The sequence below is a fragment of the Schistocerca americana genome, chromosome 5, assembly GCF_021461395.2.
Source record: "Schistocerca americana isolate TAMUIC-IGC-003095 chromosome 5, iqSchAmer2.1, whole genome shotgun sequence".
Lineage (NCBI taxonomy): Eukaryota > Metazoa > Arthropoda > Insecta > Orthoptera > Acrididae > Schistocerca > Schistocerca americana.
Window position 1 is genome coordinate 293,997,541 of NC_060123.1, and position 15,067 is coordinate 294,012,607.

Sequence of the window (15,067 nt, forward strand, 5' to 3'; positions counted from 1 at the left end):
AGCGGGGTACACTCAGCCCTTGTGAGGTAAACTGAGGAGCTATACGATTGAGAAGTAGCGGCTCCAGCCTCGGAAACTGACATACGGCCGGGAGAGCGGTGTGCTGACCACATGCTCCTCCATATCTGCATCCAGTGATGCCTGTGGGCTGAGGATGACACGGTGGCCAGTCGGTACCATTGGGCCTTCATGGCCTGTTCGGGAGTAGTTTAGTTTTAGTTTTAGTTCTACATGTCGATAACGATGTTTAATTTGTTCCAAAATTCCTGTCACATTGGATGCAAGAAAAAGTGTTTGTATGTCATCACACTTTAGAATCACATCGGAACGATGACTGGGAGCATTTTCAATAATAAGGATAGCTTTCGGTGGAAGCTTTTGCTTCTTCAGCTATTCTCAGTGCTGGTACAAACGTTTTCATGGAACCACCAAGAGAATATTTCTCTATCCATCAACACCTTCTTCGGAGCGCAATACTGCATTGGTAGTGATTTATGTCACTGAGTCATAAACAACGTGAATGTTGGAATTTTCCTATCACCATGGGCAGCAGCTTATTTCATCATTTGCGTTACAAATGTCTGGCTTCAGTAGCATTGTAAAAGGCACCAGCATTTAAATCTTCTTCCTCTATTCCCTCCATATCTTGTTTGAAAACTCATCTTTATCTTTTTCATTAGCTGAGTGACTTTTCCCAGTGACAGTCAGCTGCTGTGCTCATCCATCACTTTAGTCAGTAGCAATGGCTTTCTACGAAAAACCTCAGTTCAACTTATCTAAAATTTGAGTTCCTGCTTGATGTCTAGCAACTCGGGCCAGAGCTGCTGGAGTTGGCAGTCATGTGTGCATGAGGTGTGCTTGCTTGTGTGTGTGAATGGTGTGTCTCTCTTTTATTGATGAGGGCTGTGGTTGAAAGCTTTATGTAAGTGTCTTTTAATTGTGCCTGTCTGTAAATTGACATGTCTTCTTTTCTGTAAGAAGCAATCTGTCTTTTTCTACACTGTTGATATTCCTACGTGGAGTTTCCATTGTTCAGCTTTTTATGGTATGTTTTTATTTAAAAGCTTTTACTTATTAGAGGTAATCATTATCATATGTTGACTTTGTATTGTATCCGTCCATATGAGCAGAATTTTATCAGAATTGTTATTTTACTGCATATTGTATAGTCCCTGTGTGACAGAGTGGTTCTAAGCATTGTATGATATAACTACCACTGCCCAGTTTGTGCATTTATTTTTGTCATTGAGCTGTGCCCAACTACATTTTTTGTGTTTTTGCTATAAGCCTGTAACCTCAACATATTGTCTTTCGATAGCTATGAGGATGGCAATACATATTGCCAAAATTAGTAATCCAATAAATGTGTTAACATATCAGTCTTGACAAATAAACTGGTTTTCAAAAGAAGACTACAATTTATAAAATAATGGCGCCAACTAGGCCAAAGTGCCGGCAGGCATCATGTGAACTGTTCACCCCTGAAACATCATTCGCCGGCACTGTGGCCTAGTTTATGCAATATTTTTAATTGTGTTTGATGATGCCTAGCTGATTTTTTGTCTCTCTTGACAATCCGCTCTTAGCTTTATTATACCAGGATAGGTTTTAAACGGACCAAAATCAACAGTCTGAGGACAAAATTTTTTGTGATTATAGACTGGAATAAAAAGAAAAAAATATTCTATTCAGCTCCCTAATCACACAGAATGTTGCAGATTTTCCAGATTTTGCTCACTTAGTGACACAGTTGGTGTCACATTGTATTCACTCACTACAAGAATCTTCCTTTTTTATTTGGTCATTTTCGTATTTTAATGGGCACAAGGAGTGTTTCACATGGCATCGAGCATGGATTGTAGCCTGTTTTCAGTTGCGACAGCCATATCAACTGTAAATAAAACACTTCAACGATTTCTGCTTGACTCCAATAGTTGGTTCTAACTTTGTTCTTGCTGCAACCAGTGCTTTCTAATTGTACATATTGAAGAGTACAGATGAGGTACTGCTGTATAATTGTTCTTATGCTGTACAGTAACTTTCTGCATTGTGGTGACTGCTGGTATGTTTGATTATTTCACAGTATTATCAGCATCTCCCCCCCCCCCCCCCCAATTTATGCACAATTAAATTACATGGGAAAAAGAGTTTATTGTGAAGGTGAATGAAATATACTATATAGCTCGTGATTTAACATTTCAGCTGTAATTAATTGTTGAAATAAATCTCTTAACAATATAATACTGGCTGTAGATCAAGATACCATCAAGAGAGAGATGTGTGGGAAAGATTCTAGGAAATAAAGACGAAAACAACAACAATGTATCTTACAAAGTTCTTTTTATTTATTCATAATAAGTTACGGGACCTTTTTCTGCTTAGGGTGTAAAAAATAATGTTCTGCTCTCTTTCTGCTGGAAAAATGTCATGATGTAAGAAATTATTGCAATGTTGCTGTTGCCTTCACATGATTAATATAAACACTCTAAAGGATTTTTTGCAATAAATGAAACAAGTGTATAACTTATGGTTGTGACTAACATTATACATTACTTAATTAAAAAATATAGAAAATACTGTTATGTTTTCCAACAGTGACATGGCTATAAACAGCTAATATTTTTACAGTTTCATTCACTGGCACAAATTGATTTTCCACACTCATTGAGCACTATAAATTAAGTTTGTGGTAGATAAACTGCAATTACATGATTACAGATCTTTTCATTGCAGCTGCTTTTGTACAAATACTGGTTACAAGTGACTAACATTAAGGAATACTGCAAAGACAATCACACATCAGTTGTAACCTAAATCTGACAAGCACAACATTACAGTGAAATTTAAAAAATGCCTAAAATGTCACAATAAATGAACATTCAGTCTGTGTCGGTCAAGAAACCACCAAGATATGTATGTGTCAATAATAAACAAGTCACGAAAATATTAATCAAGAATCTATTCTGATGACAGGTAGGCATTTGTACATGTATTTACATATAATATAGTGTTTCTCAATTACATTTGAGGCTCTATTTAACTCAAAAGGTATGAGTACATTAAATGCTCAAGCACATTCACTGTTTAGACAGAGTAAGATTTAAAACGACACGAGGACTGCAAATAAGATGTAATGTTTCTTAAGGTTTGTACACAGATTTCTTGTAAAGGCTCTTCTCCTTTGTAGCTACAAAAACTCAGTTTCAAAAGCAGTTTTAAGTACTGTACTGTCCCATAAAGCCAGCTTTTCTGCAGACTCATTTCAGTTAATAAATTATTACGATTATTTTACATCTATAAATATATCCAAATAATTATAGTCAGTCTGATTACATAAAAATGTGATTGTATAAACAAGTTTGAAGCTCAGAATTCTTATTCAAATGCATCTAACTCATCACATTTTGATTTAATTGAACAGTTACTCTAAATTATTGAGCATGATCACTTAGTTAATTTGAACTGCGTGACGCTGTTCAATGAGCTAGTACTCCATTCAGTCAGTAAGACAAGACATCTTAAAACATTTCTGTTTTATTTATTTGGTAAACTTCAGTGACTGGCAGTGGTTTTGGGTGCTGTTCTCTCAGAATATACACTGCCTAGTTTCAAACCACTTTTTCTTCCATGACAGAGAATCATGTTCTCATGGATATTTGCCAGCCATCCTGATGCATGGAATGTCACTGATTACAGTCACTGTGGCAGTCTTCTTTGTCAGTGACCCACATGCAACTGCATGCAGCTTCATCTGAGACACGTTTCACGACTTTTCTTCACTCGGTCTTGAAGTAACAGAAGCTCTGCAACAATAAATATCATTTTTAGTTTCATTAAGTACACATAGAGGACCACTGAGTAAAAGATCAAACAAAACTCTAAAATGACTATTATTGATTGTATATCAACTATCATAGGCATACAAGCAACCCCCCCCCCCCCTCCCCAGATTTTTCCTTTGTGAAATATTTTTTATTCTTCTATCTCATTTTCTTCACTCAACGTGTTAATTTCTTTGACAAATACACCTTGTCGAATATACAATAAATGAACATTGATGTAGATGAAAATGTAATGTACAGAGTTTAAAGCAAACACAATGTTTTTGCCCAGTTCCAGTCATTTGCTACACAGCATTTGTTGAATATGTATATGGTGACATGCATAATCATTAATACTGGGCGAGCAATTTGGTCATGAATCTTCTTATGACTACTTGTGAATTAAATTATACCTCAAACAAAACTGATCTCTATTTGGTTGCAGTTTCTTGGCAAGAATGAAGGAAGGAAGATGGAGCCTAATGTCCCATTAGCATTTCCCTCATGTAAGACATAACACAAATTTTGAGTACTTAACAATAGGAGAGGAAATGACAAATGAAATTTTTTAAAAAGAGACTTCCCAGCATTCTGCTTTAATGGTTTAGGAAAACTGTGGGGAACATAAATTCAGGTTAATGGATAGAGATTTGCACCCAGTTCCTTCTCAGAATTGATTGTCTTAATCACTGTGCCACTTATCTCCATTTCATAGGAGGTGCTCTACTTCAGTCTGATTCACGAATAATGACACTTTGCGCACCTCAAGACACAGACAAGAAATTCATTGTTGTCAGTCCCAAGCAACAGTTTTGTTAAGCACTTACACTTGCTCTGCACTTGAAGATAGCATGTATACTTCAAATTATGTCTCTCACTTACTTGTGTAGAATATTTCAATTGCAACCACCATCAGCCATGAGAAATCGCAAGAAATAGAAGAAAAATTTACTATATAACTCACTATGATAATGTTTATTGCTCACAACTTGCTATGACATTCACAGTACAGTGCCAAGAACATTACCAAACGCTCATTGGTTGTCGGAGAATGCACAATTTAGATGTGCAAAACAAGCCTCAACTTGACCGCCATAGTTCGTGACTCCAACTATAACAAACATCCAGATGCAGCTACATTGTGACATGAAGAATCCGTCTTTAGTTGAAAAAGAAGTAAAATACAGCAACACCAAAATCTTTAACTCACTTTCAACTGATATTAAGTCTCTATGAGGTAACAAGTTATTCGAAAGTAAATCAAACGAGCTTTTAGTTTAAAAACCCTTTATTCTCTACATGAATTTTATAACACACACAGATAGGCAATTTCTCACAAATTTATGTTTGTTGTTCCTGTGCTATCTGTATTTCTGTTTGCTGTTCCTCTACTATTCTTTCTTACCGGAGAACAGAAAGTAGTTGTGAAAACACACTTGACCTCTTAGCAGCATATAATCCTGAGCTAACAACGAGCATCAAAATGGATCAGGGATTAGTGACCACACAGTTGTCATAGCAAGACTGAATGCTGTAATCCCAAATCCTCCAAAAATAAATGAAAAATATACCTATTCAAAAAAAGCAGATAAAAATTAACTTGACACCCCCCTGAGAGACAATCTTCACCCCATCCAAGTTAAGAATGTAAGTGCGGACCGAATTGTCATGAATTCAAAGAAACAGTATCGACAACAATTGAGAAATTTATACCAAATAAATGAACAAACAGTGGAGCTGATCCCCCATAGTAGATAAGAAGGGTCAGAACACTGTTGCAGAAACAATGCAAAAGTGTGCCAAATTTAAACAAAAGCAAAACCTCCCGGCAAAACTTTGTCTCACAAACTGTTAGAAAATCCAAAGCGATTCTGGTCATATGTAAAGTATGCTAGCGGCAAGACACAATCAATGCCTCCTCTGCGCAATAGTGATGGAAAAACTATTAACGACAATGCTGCCAAAGCACAATTACTAAACACAGCCTTCCAAAATTCCTTCACCACAGAATAGGAAGAAAATATTATAGAATATGAATCAAGAACAGCTGCCAACATGAGTAACTTAGAAATAGATATCCTCGGAGAAGTGAAGCAACTTAAATCACTTAATAAAAGGAAGTCTTCCGGTCCAGACTGTATACCAGTTAGGTTTCTTTCAGAGTATGCTGATGCAATAGCTCTATACTTAAGAAACATATACAACTGCTCACTCAACGAAAGATCTGTACCCAAGACTAGAAAAGTTGCACAAGTCACACCAATATTTAAGAAATGCTATTGACACAGGATTTCAAATTGATTCCATATATTTTTAGATTTCCAGAAAGCTTGACGCTGTAAACACAAGCAGCTTAAAATAAAATTGCATTATCGTCTCAGTATTGTGACTGAATTCGTGATTTCCTGTCACAGAAGTCAAGTTCATAGTAACTGACAGAGTGTCATCAAGTAAAACAGAAGGTAGTGTTATAGGCCCTCTGCCATTCCTTATCTATATAAATGATTTAGGAGACAATCTGAGCAGCCATTTTAGGTTGTTTGCAGACACTGGTGTTGTTAATCGCCTAGTAAAGTCATCAGAAGATAAAAACAAATTGCAAAACAATTTAGAAACGATATCTGTATGGTGTGAAAATTGGCAGTTGACCCTAATCAATGAAAAGCGGAGGTCATCCATGTGAGTGTTGAAAGGAATCCATTAAACTTTACACGATAAAGAATCCGTTAAACTTTACACGATACATCAGTCAAATATAAAGGCCATAAACTGAACTAAGTACCTAGGAAATACAATTACAAACAACTTAAATTGGAAAGAACACACAAAAATGTTGTGGGGAAGGCAAACAAAAGAGTGTGTTTTACAGACAGAACACTTAGAAAATGTAACAGATCTACTAAAGAGACTGTCTACACTATGCTTGTCTGTCCTCTTTCAGAGTACTGCTTCTCGGTCTGTGATATTTACCAGGTGGGATTGATGAAGCTGATCGAGAAAGTTCAAAAGTTATGTATTATTGCACAATAGGGGAGAGAGTGTCACTGACATGATATGGGATTTGGGGTGGACATCACTGAAACAAAACTGTGGCAGAATCTTCTCACAAAATTGCAGTCACTAACTTTCTCCTCCAAAAGCGAAAATATTTTCTCAGGAACCTACACAGGAAGAAATGGTCATCATAATAAAATAACAGAAATCAGAACTCGTACAGAAAGGTTTTGGTGTTCGTTTTATCAGTGTGCTGTTCAAGATTGGAATAATGAGAATTTTTGTGAAGGTGATTTGATGAACCCTCTGCCAGCCACTTATGTGTGACTGCGGAGTATCCGTGTAGATGTAGATGTAGATAAACGAAGATAACTTTTAATATAATCTCTTAATTGTAACTTACATTTATAATTACTTTAATTTCACCACACGAAGCTAAAATTTTGCTTCTTTCTGAATATCAAGTGGCGTGCAGTTTTACCCATACCTCGTAGCATTAGTTGCTGGTCTGCCTGGTAGCAACATCATTTAAAAATTTAAATGTTTTATTATTTTAGTACAAAGTTACTTTATCCTGTGTATCTCTCTTTTTATATAAGATGCAGAATAACTTGTTATCAATATAATAGAGGGAAACATTCCACGTGGGAAAAATTATATATAAAAACAAAGATGAGGTGACTTACCGAACGAAAGCGCTGGCAGGTCGATAGACACACAAACAAACACAAACATACACACAAAATTCAAGCTTTCGCAACAAACTGTTGCCTCATCAGGAAAGAGGGAAGGAGAGGGGAAGACGAAAGGAAGTGGGTTTTAAGGGAGAGGGTAAGGAGTCATTCCAATCCCGGGAGCAGAAAGACTTACCTTAGGGGGAAAAAAGGACAGGTATACACACGCACATATCCATCCACACATACAGACACAAGCAGACATGTCTGCTTGTGTGGATGGATATGTGCGTGTGTATACCTGTCCTTTTTTCCCCCTAAGGTAAGTCTTTCTGCTCCCGGGATTGGAATGACTCCTTACCCTCTCCCTTAAAACCCACTTCCTTTCGTCTTCCCCTCTCCTTCCCTCTTTCCTGATGAGGCAACAGTTTGTTGCGAAAGCTTGAATTTTGTGTGTATGTTTGTGTTTGTTTGTGTGTCTATCGACCTGCCAGCGCTTTCGTTCGGTAAGTCACCTCATCTTTGTTTTTATATAGAATAACTTGTTATATACATATGACTATCACTGGCTGTAGCTTCATTTATGAACTTCCTAAGAAAAGAATTTTAGGTTTTGTATGTTCGTGATACATTTTCTTCTATTTTTAAATGAACTCCATCTCTTCCTACAGAGTGTAGCTGATTTGTATCCTCATGAATATTTCATGTTTCAATGACTTGTTTACAACTTTTTTTACAATTATTAAGAAATCCAGGAACCAGAAACTTCCATTTGAGCTCAGTTACCTGTTATGCCTCAGGTGGGACCGTACCAGGTGCCCTGCAGCCAGAGCGGACATGAGAGAGAGTTCTCCAGCTAATACTGTGCCACACACTATCCTTGCCAACATTTTAGCATTTTCTCCTGGAGACTCCTCATTTGCACCTGTGCAACACAAACATACAAACACCATTACAAATCATAAAACAGAAGTGGAAGTCAAATTTTGATAATTAAACTGGATCATATGTTGTGACTATACACATATGTCTCAAGTAGTCACTATGAATGCATGCATCAAAGTCATACTTATACATATGAAACAATAGGCATCTGACACTACTTATATGAAGTCAGAATAACACAAAATGTACAAAACTTTATTTCTAACAAATTTTGATTGTTTCTTTCTAAATAACACTTTATCCCTCTTCTAAACCATTACAGTTGTTATTGAGGTCAGGAAATAATGTTAACTTACCTTTCACACCCAGCATGGAAAGGCAGGCACCCTGGGCAGGCAGAACTGTGCCACCCCCTACAGTTCCAATTTCAAGGGATGGCATCGTACATGATACATGAATATCCTTGCCTCCCTCTCCCCATGGTTCCATTAATGTCATGCAGTTGCTGCTACTAACATTCTGTGCAGGGTCCTGTATTTAGAGAAAACATGTAAACATTTAGCTGCACATGGAAACAAAAATCCATTGCAAATACATAATTTTTGTTGTGTATTAACATATCTCTACAAACTTGTTTTCAATTACGTGTCTCTGTATGCAGCTTTAGAGAAACACCTCAAAGTCAGAAATATATTTGCCAATTAAAAAGGATAAAACTCTGTAACACAAAATGGAAAATCTGGGATGGAACAACAACAGTATGAAAGTGGTTCAGTACTACTCGCCACACTGAGTGGTGGACAAGCAGATTGATAAAAAGACTGCTACATATTATTTAGCTATCAGAATAATTCCCCCCCCCCCCCCCCCCCCACACACACACACACACCATGGCAGCTGCCGTCTCCATGTACTGACACCCAACTGTGACCGTGTGCGAGGTGAGCAGCAATGTCATCGCCAATGGGTAGCAGGTTACAGAAGAGGCATTGAGTGAGAAAGAGGAGGTATAGAAGAGAAGGGGTGGAGGGGCAATGGTAGTGGTACCTGTGAGAGCATTCAGTAATGTAGTGGGGCAGGATAGTGAGCTGCTAGGTGAGCATCAGGAGGCTGTGCTCAGGGAGAGCATTAAGGGGGTGGGGGGGAGGGGGAGGCAGGGACGAAGAATGGACTATGCAGGCACACTTGTGGAATGGAACACACATACAGAGCTGGAGTGGTAGCTGTGAAAGGGATAGACGCAGATGGATGGGAGGGACTAGTGGAAGTTGAACTCAGTTGGGTTATGGGAACATAGGATAAGGTAAGGGGTCCTAATATCATCCCTGCTCCTAATTTTGCCCCCTAGAGATTTCCAGTTTCCACAGTTGGTAGCAAAAGTTTAGCTGCGCATGGATGCATGACCTCAGTCAATTGTTTTGTTGAGAGAGTCTTATGTGTGCAGTATATTTAGCTTCAGCGTACAACGGAATTTAATTTTTTATGCTGAAGTGAGTTAGTGCAGCAGTCAAATTAACAGCCTGCTATTGCAAGTATGACGAAATTTGTGTTCAAATATTGGGTTGTATTTCTGTTGTATGTTGTAGTTTCTGGTGTGTAGTCGCTGTGGTTAATGGTACGGCCTACGCTGTGGTAGCAGCCATTATAATAAATATAGAGATGTTCATAATTTTGTTCCCCTCTGTACTTCTGTTTTTGCAGTGTTAACCTTTACGTCAAACACTGGATTTAATATGTCATACAAATTTAATTATCATTACCTGCAAGTGGAGGATAAACTCTAGAAAAAAAATTAAGGACAGTTCTCCGCTGCACAATGGCAAGAAGCTGGTGTTGGTGGATCCAGATGACATTAGCTTTCGGTGGTCCCATCCTCCTCCTCGCCGTTCCCTACCCTGCTTCCACTCCAACCCTACACACTCCCCACAATGCATCTAGCAGCCCACTAGCCTGACCCCGCCATGTTCCCGCACACTCGCAAAGGTAGCACTATTATCTTCCTCCACTCCTACTCCACTGTCCCTCTTGCTTCCTGCCCCACTTACTCTTCCTCTTCTGTGCCCCCACTACCCACTCAATCAGAGATAGCTCCTCATCTCAAACTTAGTTGCAGTGAAGGCCTCAGCATCCAGATACAACTGTCTCTCTCTCTCTCTCTCTCTCTCTCTCTCTCTCTCTCTCTCTCTCTCTCTCTCTCTCTCTCTGTGTGTGTGTGTGTGTGTGTGTGTGTGTGTGTGTGTGTGTGTGTGTGTGTGTGTGTGTGTGGGGAGGGGGGGGGGGGGGGGGACATGCTGCCTATGTCTTATGAAGGTGAGGTAAGTAATATCTAGCAGTCTTTTATTAGTGTGCCTGTCAGCCAGTCAATGCCTCCTCTAAGTGATGAGCAACAATCTACTCCTCTTTACGTCAGTAAAAGGTAGACATGAGATTTACAACTAAGAACATCTGAAAAATTGAAAACCACTTTCTATTGACTAGACAGTCAGCCAATTCCTCTTTCCTCTCTGAAGAAGTTTCAAATGATACGTGTTATTTCTATTTTTATGTTTCTATCAGCTGCAAATGGAGTTGAACCTCTTGAATGTAAGTATTGGCCGATTCAGTTGTCTCTTTCTGAATTTAGCAAGCATGTATTGAATTTTCCTCTTTATGCCCTTATAAAATGAGAAAAATGGTTTACTACCACTTCTTGCTACTGAACTGGAAAACTGATTAGCCCAATGTCTAAATAGTATTCTGCAACTGGCTTATTATTTCAAGTGGCCATATGACTCAACAAACGCCTTTTTAAGGTAAGGGGACTGAAAAGGATTAAGTTTCCTAACTTCAGTCTCAGGAAGCAAGAATATTACCTCTCTTACTAAGATTACATGAGATATACAAGTAAATGGAATTTTTTTCCCCCTCAGCTTTTTAATTTTCTCTAAAAGCTGAAATAACGGATCAAAGTATGAAACAGCAATGAAAACATTTACAATAAAAAATAGGATATGTCAAAAGGAAAAGAAGCAATAATAATGAAGTGATGCAAGGAAACCATGTGTTAGCACAAAGATATTATAATAATTAGTCCAAATCACGAAGAAAATAAAATAATATCGAAGCCAAGTACTGTAAAGAAATATAGTGAGAAGGGCATTGTTAACATCACTTTTGCCCAACATTGTAGAGACTTAAGTCTCATTTGCTTTCTAATTCTAACATCATCAGCAGTCAACCATACACCACTGTACTGCTCCAGTGGTCACATAAAAATCTTGTACTAACCTGGCCTGTTGCTATAAAGATGGCAGTTACTATATTTGCTGCATGCGCATTAAATCCACCCACACTTCCAGCCACAGCAGAGCCAATCATATTCTTACTAACATTTACATCAACAAGAGCTTGCACAGTTGTTTTAAGCACTTTTGACACTACTTCTCCAGGAACAACAGCTTCACAGACTACAGACTTTCCTCGGCCTTCAATCCTGGAACAATTTATTTCAGCACTATTGTACTTCGATGACTGACACAAACAATATAAAAAACTGAGGACAGGCAAGCATTTATTTACAAATGAATGATGGATAGCACAGAGAAATATTTAACAATCATACAACATCACTTCCTAATTTCTGTATGTACTGTCTGAAACCCTTTAATACAATGTAGTGAATATAAATGTTCATCAAGAGAGATATTTAAATATGAACAAATTAAACTTTATTTGCAACTAAATTAATGATCCAGCATTATTTTTAGAACAACATGAAGCTTTAGGGAGCTACTTAATTTGGATGAGGTATGTTTATCCATACACACACACACACACACACACACACACACACACACAACACAAACTTTAAAGAAAAAAATTGACCTACCAGTTGACAGCTGCCGGTTTCTTGTCAGTACAGAAATTTCCACTGAGACTAAGTAGTTCCATATCTGGGAATGTTTTTTGAACATAACCCAAAGCAACTTCAGTGCCCTGTAATAGCAAATCATGTCCTATAAATTTCCCAAAATTTGTTCTCTCGAGCTTAGTGTTCAATAAAATTAGTATTAACAATTTTTGAGAGAATAGTTTTTTCATGCACCATGTCAATCACTGGAGAAGTAAGATCACATAATGACACTTCTTTCAAACATATAGTTCCTAATTTGAAGTGAATACAGCAATTCAATAATGAACTGAAAATGCTAGTTCTCACCTTAGACAACATGTTCATGCCCATGGCATCACCTGTGGTAGCCACAAATCTCACAAACAAATGCCTGCCAGCAATGCGTACATGCAACTTAATTAGACGTGCAAATCGACTGGTGCCATCAAAGCTAGCTTTGATGCCCTCAAAGTTTTCTGGTGTTTGCATCCATACCATAGCCTCACTGTAAAATATGAAATAATAGGAATATCAAACACTCTGACATAAAAATAGCTTGAATTGAAACAAAGCATCTGAATCACACAATTTTTTAAGAACTGCTGCAGTTAAACATCAATGAAATTACAGTGAACAGCAGAAAAAATTCCTTTAAGCTGTGATGATTCACACTGACTTCAAGCCTACTGCATTTTATTTTGCCATCATTAGGTACCCTTTTCTAACTACTCAATATTTTTCCATCTACATAACAGTACTCACTTTATCTTTTATAATTTTGGTCATATTATTGACTCAGAATTTTTTCATCTGAAGCAATCACATAGATTTCTTTAAATTTATGTAATTACCGCTGCTGAAGAAACTTCAATGTATTAATACATGTACTTTATTTCCATGAGGCATCAAAACATCCATCCAAATAATGAGTGAAAGTACGACCTATAAACACAATTAAAATGCTATGCAGAGCTGGTCAGAAGTAGTAGTCATTACAACGAAATAAATGTATCTCAGTAATTTTAGAAAAATCAATGAAAATTCTGATTCCTTACAATTAACCTTTATTTTGCCTTTACTAATTTTGCGCATCAGCTTTAAGTATTTTTTTATGCTGTTCAGAAGATGGCTTCCGTTCCAACTTTTATGAATATAATCTATGTGATTATTCAGATTACATACATGGGATGTTCTGTTTCCTTCCATATAAATTTCTCCCTGTTACTCTGCGTGTTCCATACACTATTTTTCAATTTTCTGAGTATGTCAAGTATAGTACATGCATATTTCATGTCAGAACTTATGTAGTATTTTGTCAAATGTAAAAAACACTGTGTTGATGGGAGGTCTGAATGTATTTAAAGTTTTCCGAGAAAGCCTCCTAACAGAAGACATGCAAGCAATTGATATTTTCCTCCTTACGCTTGTAGTAATGGAATTAATTTCTGGGTGAGGGTATCTGAGATGGGAATCATGAGATGGAAAGATCACTTGTGAACTACAAGTTTTTAATTAAACAATTTATGTGGCAAACAGTTGGCTCCATACATGAAGAACACGCAACAAAGAAAACTGCGGAATTTTTTTCCAATAGTACTGTGTTTTTGACAGTGTATTAACTCTGGGGAAGCTTAGATACAACTTCAGTCTTGTTAATGCACATTCTACTCCTTAAAACAATGTTTTCAGGAAGAGGGTGTAGTTCCTTTATATCAACTCCAATCTTTTAATTTGAAGTCTTCATGGTGTAGAATCTATGTGGGAAAAATTAAAATAAGTAAAAAATATACCCTCAGGCTGACTTGGCATGTTAATAATTAGTAGTTAAATGTATGTGCCCTGTAGGGTTTCACCAAATAAGTCATTGATTTAAGGATAACATGGCATTAAACTTTGGGAATCAGTGCTGCAAAGGAACTAGAGGAATGGGTTGACTGAAGACATTCATTTCTAACATACAAACATGTCACCGTTAATAAGCATTTCTCTGGTTCTTAGCGATGCAGACAAAAATATATGATTAAAGCACACTCTTTCTATCTCCCTGGCACACTGAATGATTCATCTGTTTGAAGCTCAAAAGTGCAGACCATGCATGCTTTTACTGATCTCATACACCATCAGAAAATAAAGTGTGCACTGATGTAAGATAGGAGTGAGACTATTATTATCAACTATAAAAATAATTAACAGAATCTTCTGTTGGTTCTTGGTAGAACAACATTATAATAAACGAAAAGCACCAGTTTGCAAACTGGTGCTTTTCATTTATTGTAAAAATATATTTAGAATGGAAATTTAGAAAAAATATACTTAGAAGAAAGAGGTTAATAGGAATTTCAGTTGCATACTTCTTGCACACAACACAAAAGTACTACAACTTACTCTTGCTTTTAATATGCCTCTTTCTTATTTCCAACAAATTAAAGTCACACAAAGTTTTAACTTCAAATAAAAAAATCTTTTCCTCTACCTGGCTCTTGCTGCAGATGGGAAACGAACAACTGGACCTCGTGTCATACCATCAGCAACAACACGGGATGCGACACCACAGGAAAGTAATGCACGACAGCCACGATTAGTGCTAGCCACCAAGCATCCCTCTGTTGTAGCCATGGGAATATGCACTTGTTGACCATCCAATAACAGAGGGCCAGCAATACCTACTGGTACTGGCAGATAGCCAACAACATTTTCACAGCATGCACCAAGCACCTGTAGACAATTGCACTTTTATAAGCCCCAACTTCATTAATATAATTCCTGTATTAATGTGTGTGACTCAAGCACCTTGACCAGTTATTATCAGTCATGTGGAACAG

The 15,067-nt window shown here is 37.3% G+C and overlaps 1 protein-coding gene across 4 annotated transcripts in view; it reads right to left on the reverse strand.

The window, feature by feature from the left end:
- Nucleotides 1-2,281: 2,281 nt before the first annotated feature.
- Nucleotides 2,282-15,067, reverse strand: part of LOC124615930 (3-hydroxy-3-methylglutaryl-coenzyme A reductase) — a 391,620-nt gene continuing 378,834 nt past the window's right edge. For 2 of the 4 annotated variants that reach the window (XM_047144113.1, XM_047144116.1), the window contains exons 13-19: nucleotides 14,719-14,960; nucleotides 12,573-12,750; nucleotides 12,243-12,349; nucleotides 11,642-11,846; nucleotides 8,731-8,905; nucleotides 8,276-8,414; nucleotides 2,283-3,803 (exon numbers count right to left, since the gene is read on the reverse strand). In XM_047144113.1, coding sequence (XP_047000069.1) covers nucleotides 3,764-3,803; nucleotides 8,276-8,414; nucleotides 8,731-8,905; nucleotides 11,642-11,846; nucleotides 12,243-12,349; nucleotides 12,573-12,750; nucleotides 14,719-14,960 — 1,086 coding nt within the window. In that variant the 3' untranslated portion in view covers nucleotides 2,283-3,763. Of the gene's footprint in view, nucleotides 3,804-8,275; nucleotides 8,415-8,730; nucleotides 8,906-11,641; nucleotides 11,847-12,242; nucleotides 12,350-12,572; nucleotides 12,751-14,718; nucleotides 14,961-15,067 lie in introns of all 4 variants that reach the window. The other 2 variants (XM_047144117.1, XM_047144115.1) reach the window with 2 other exon arrangements.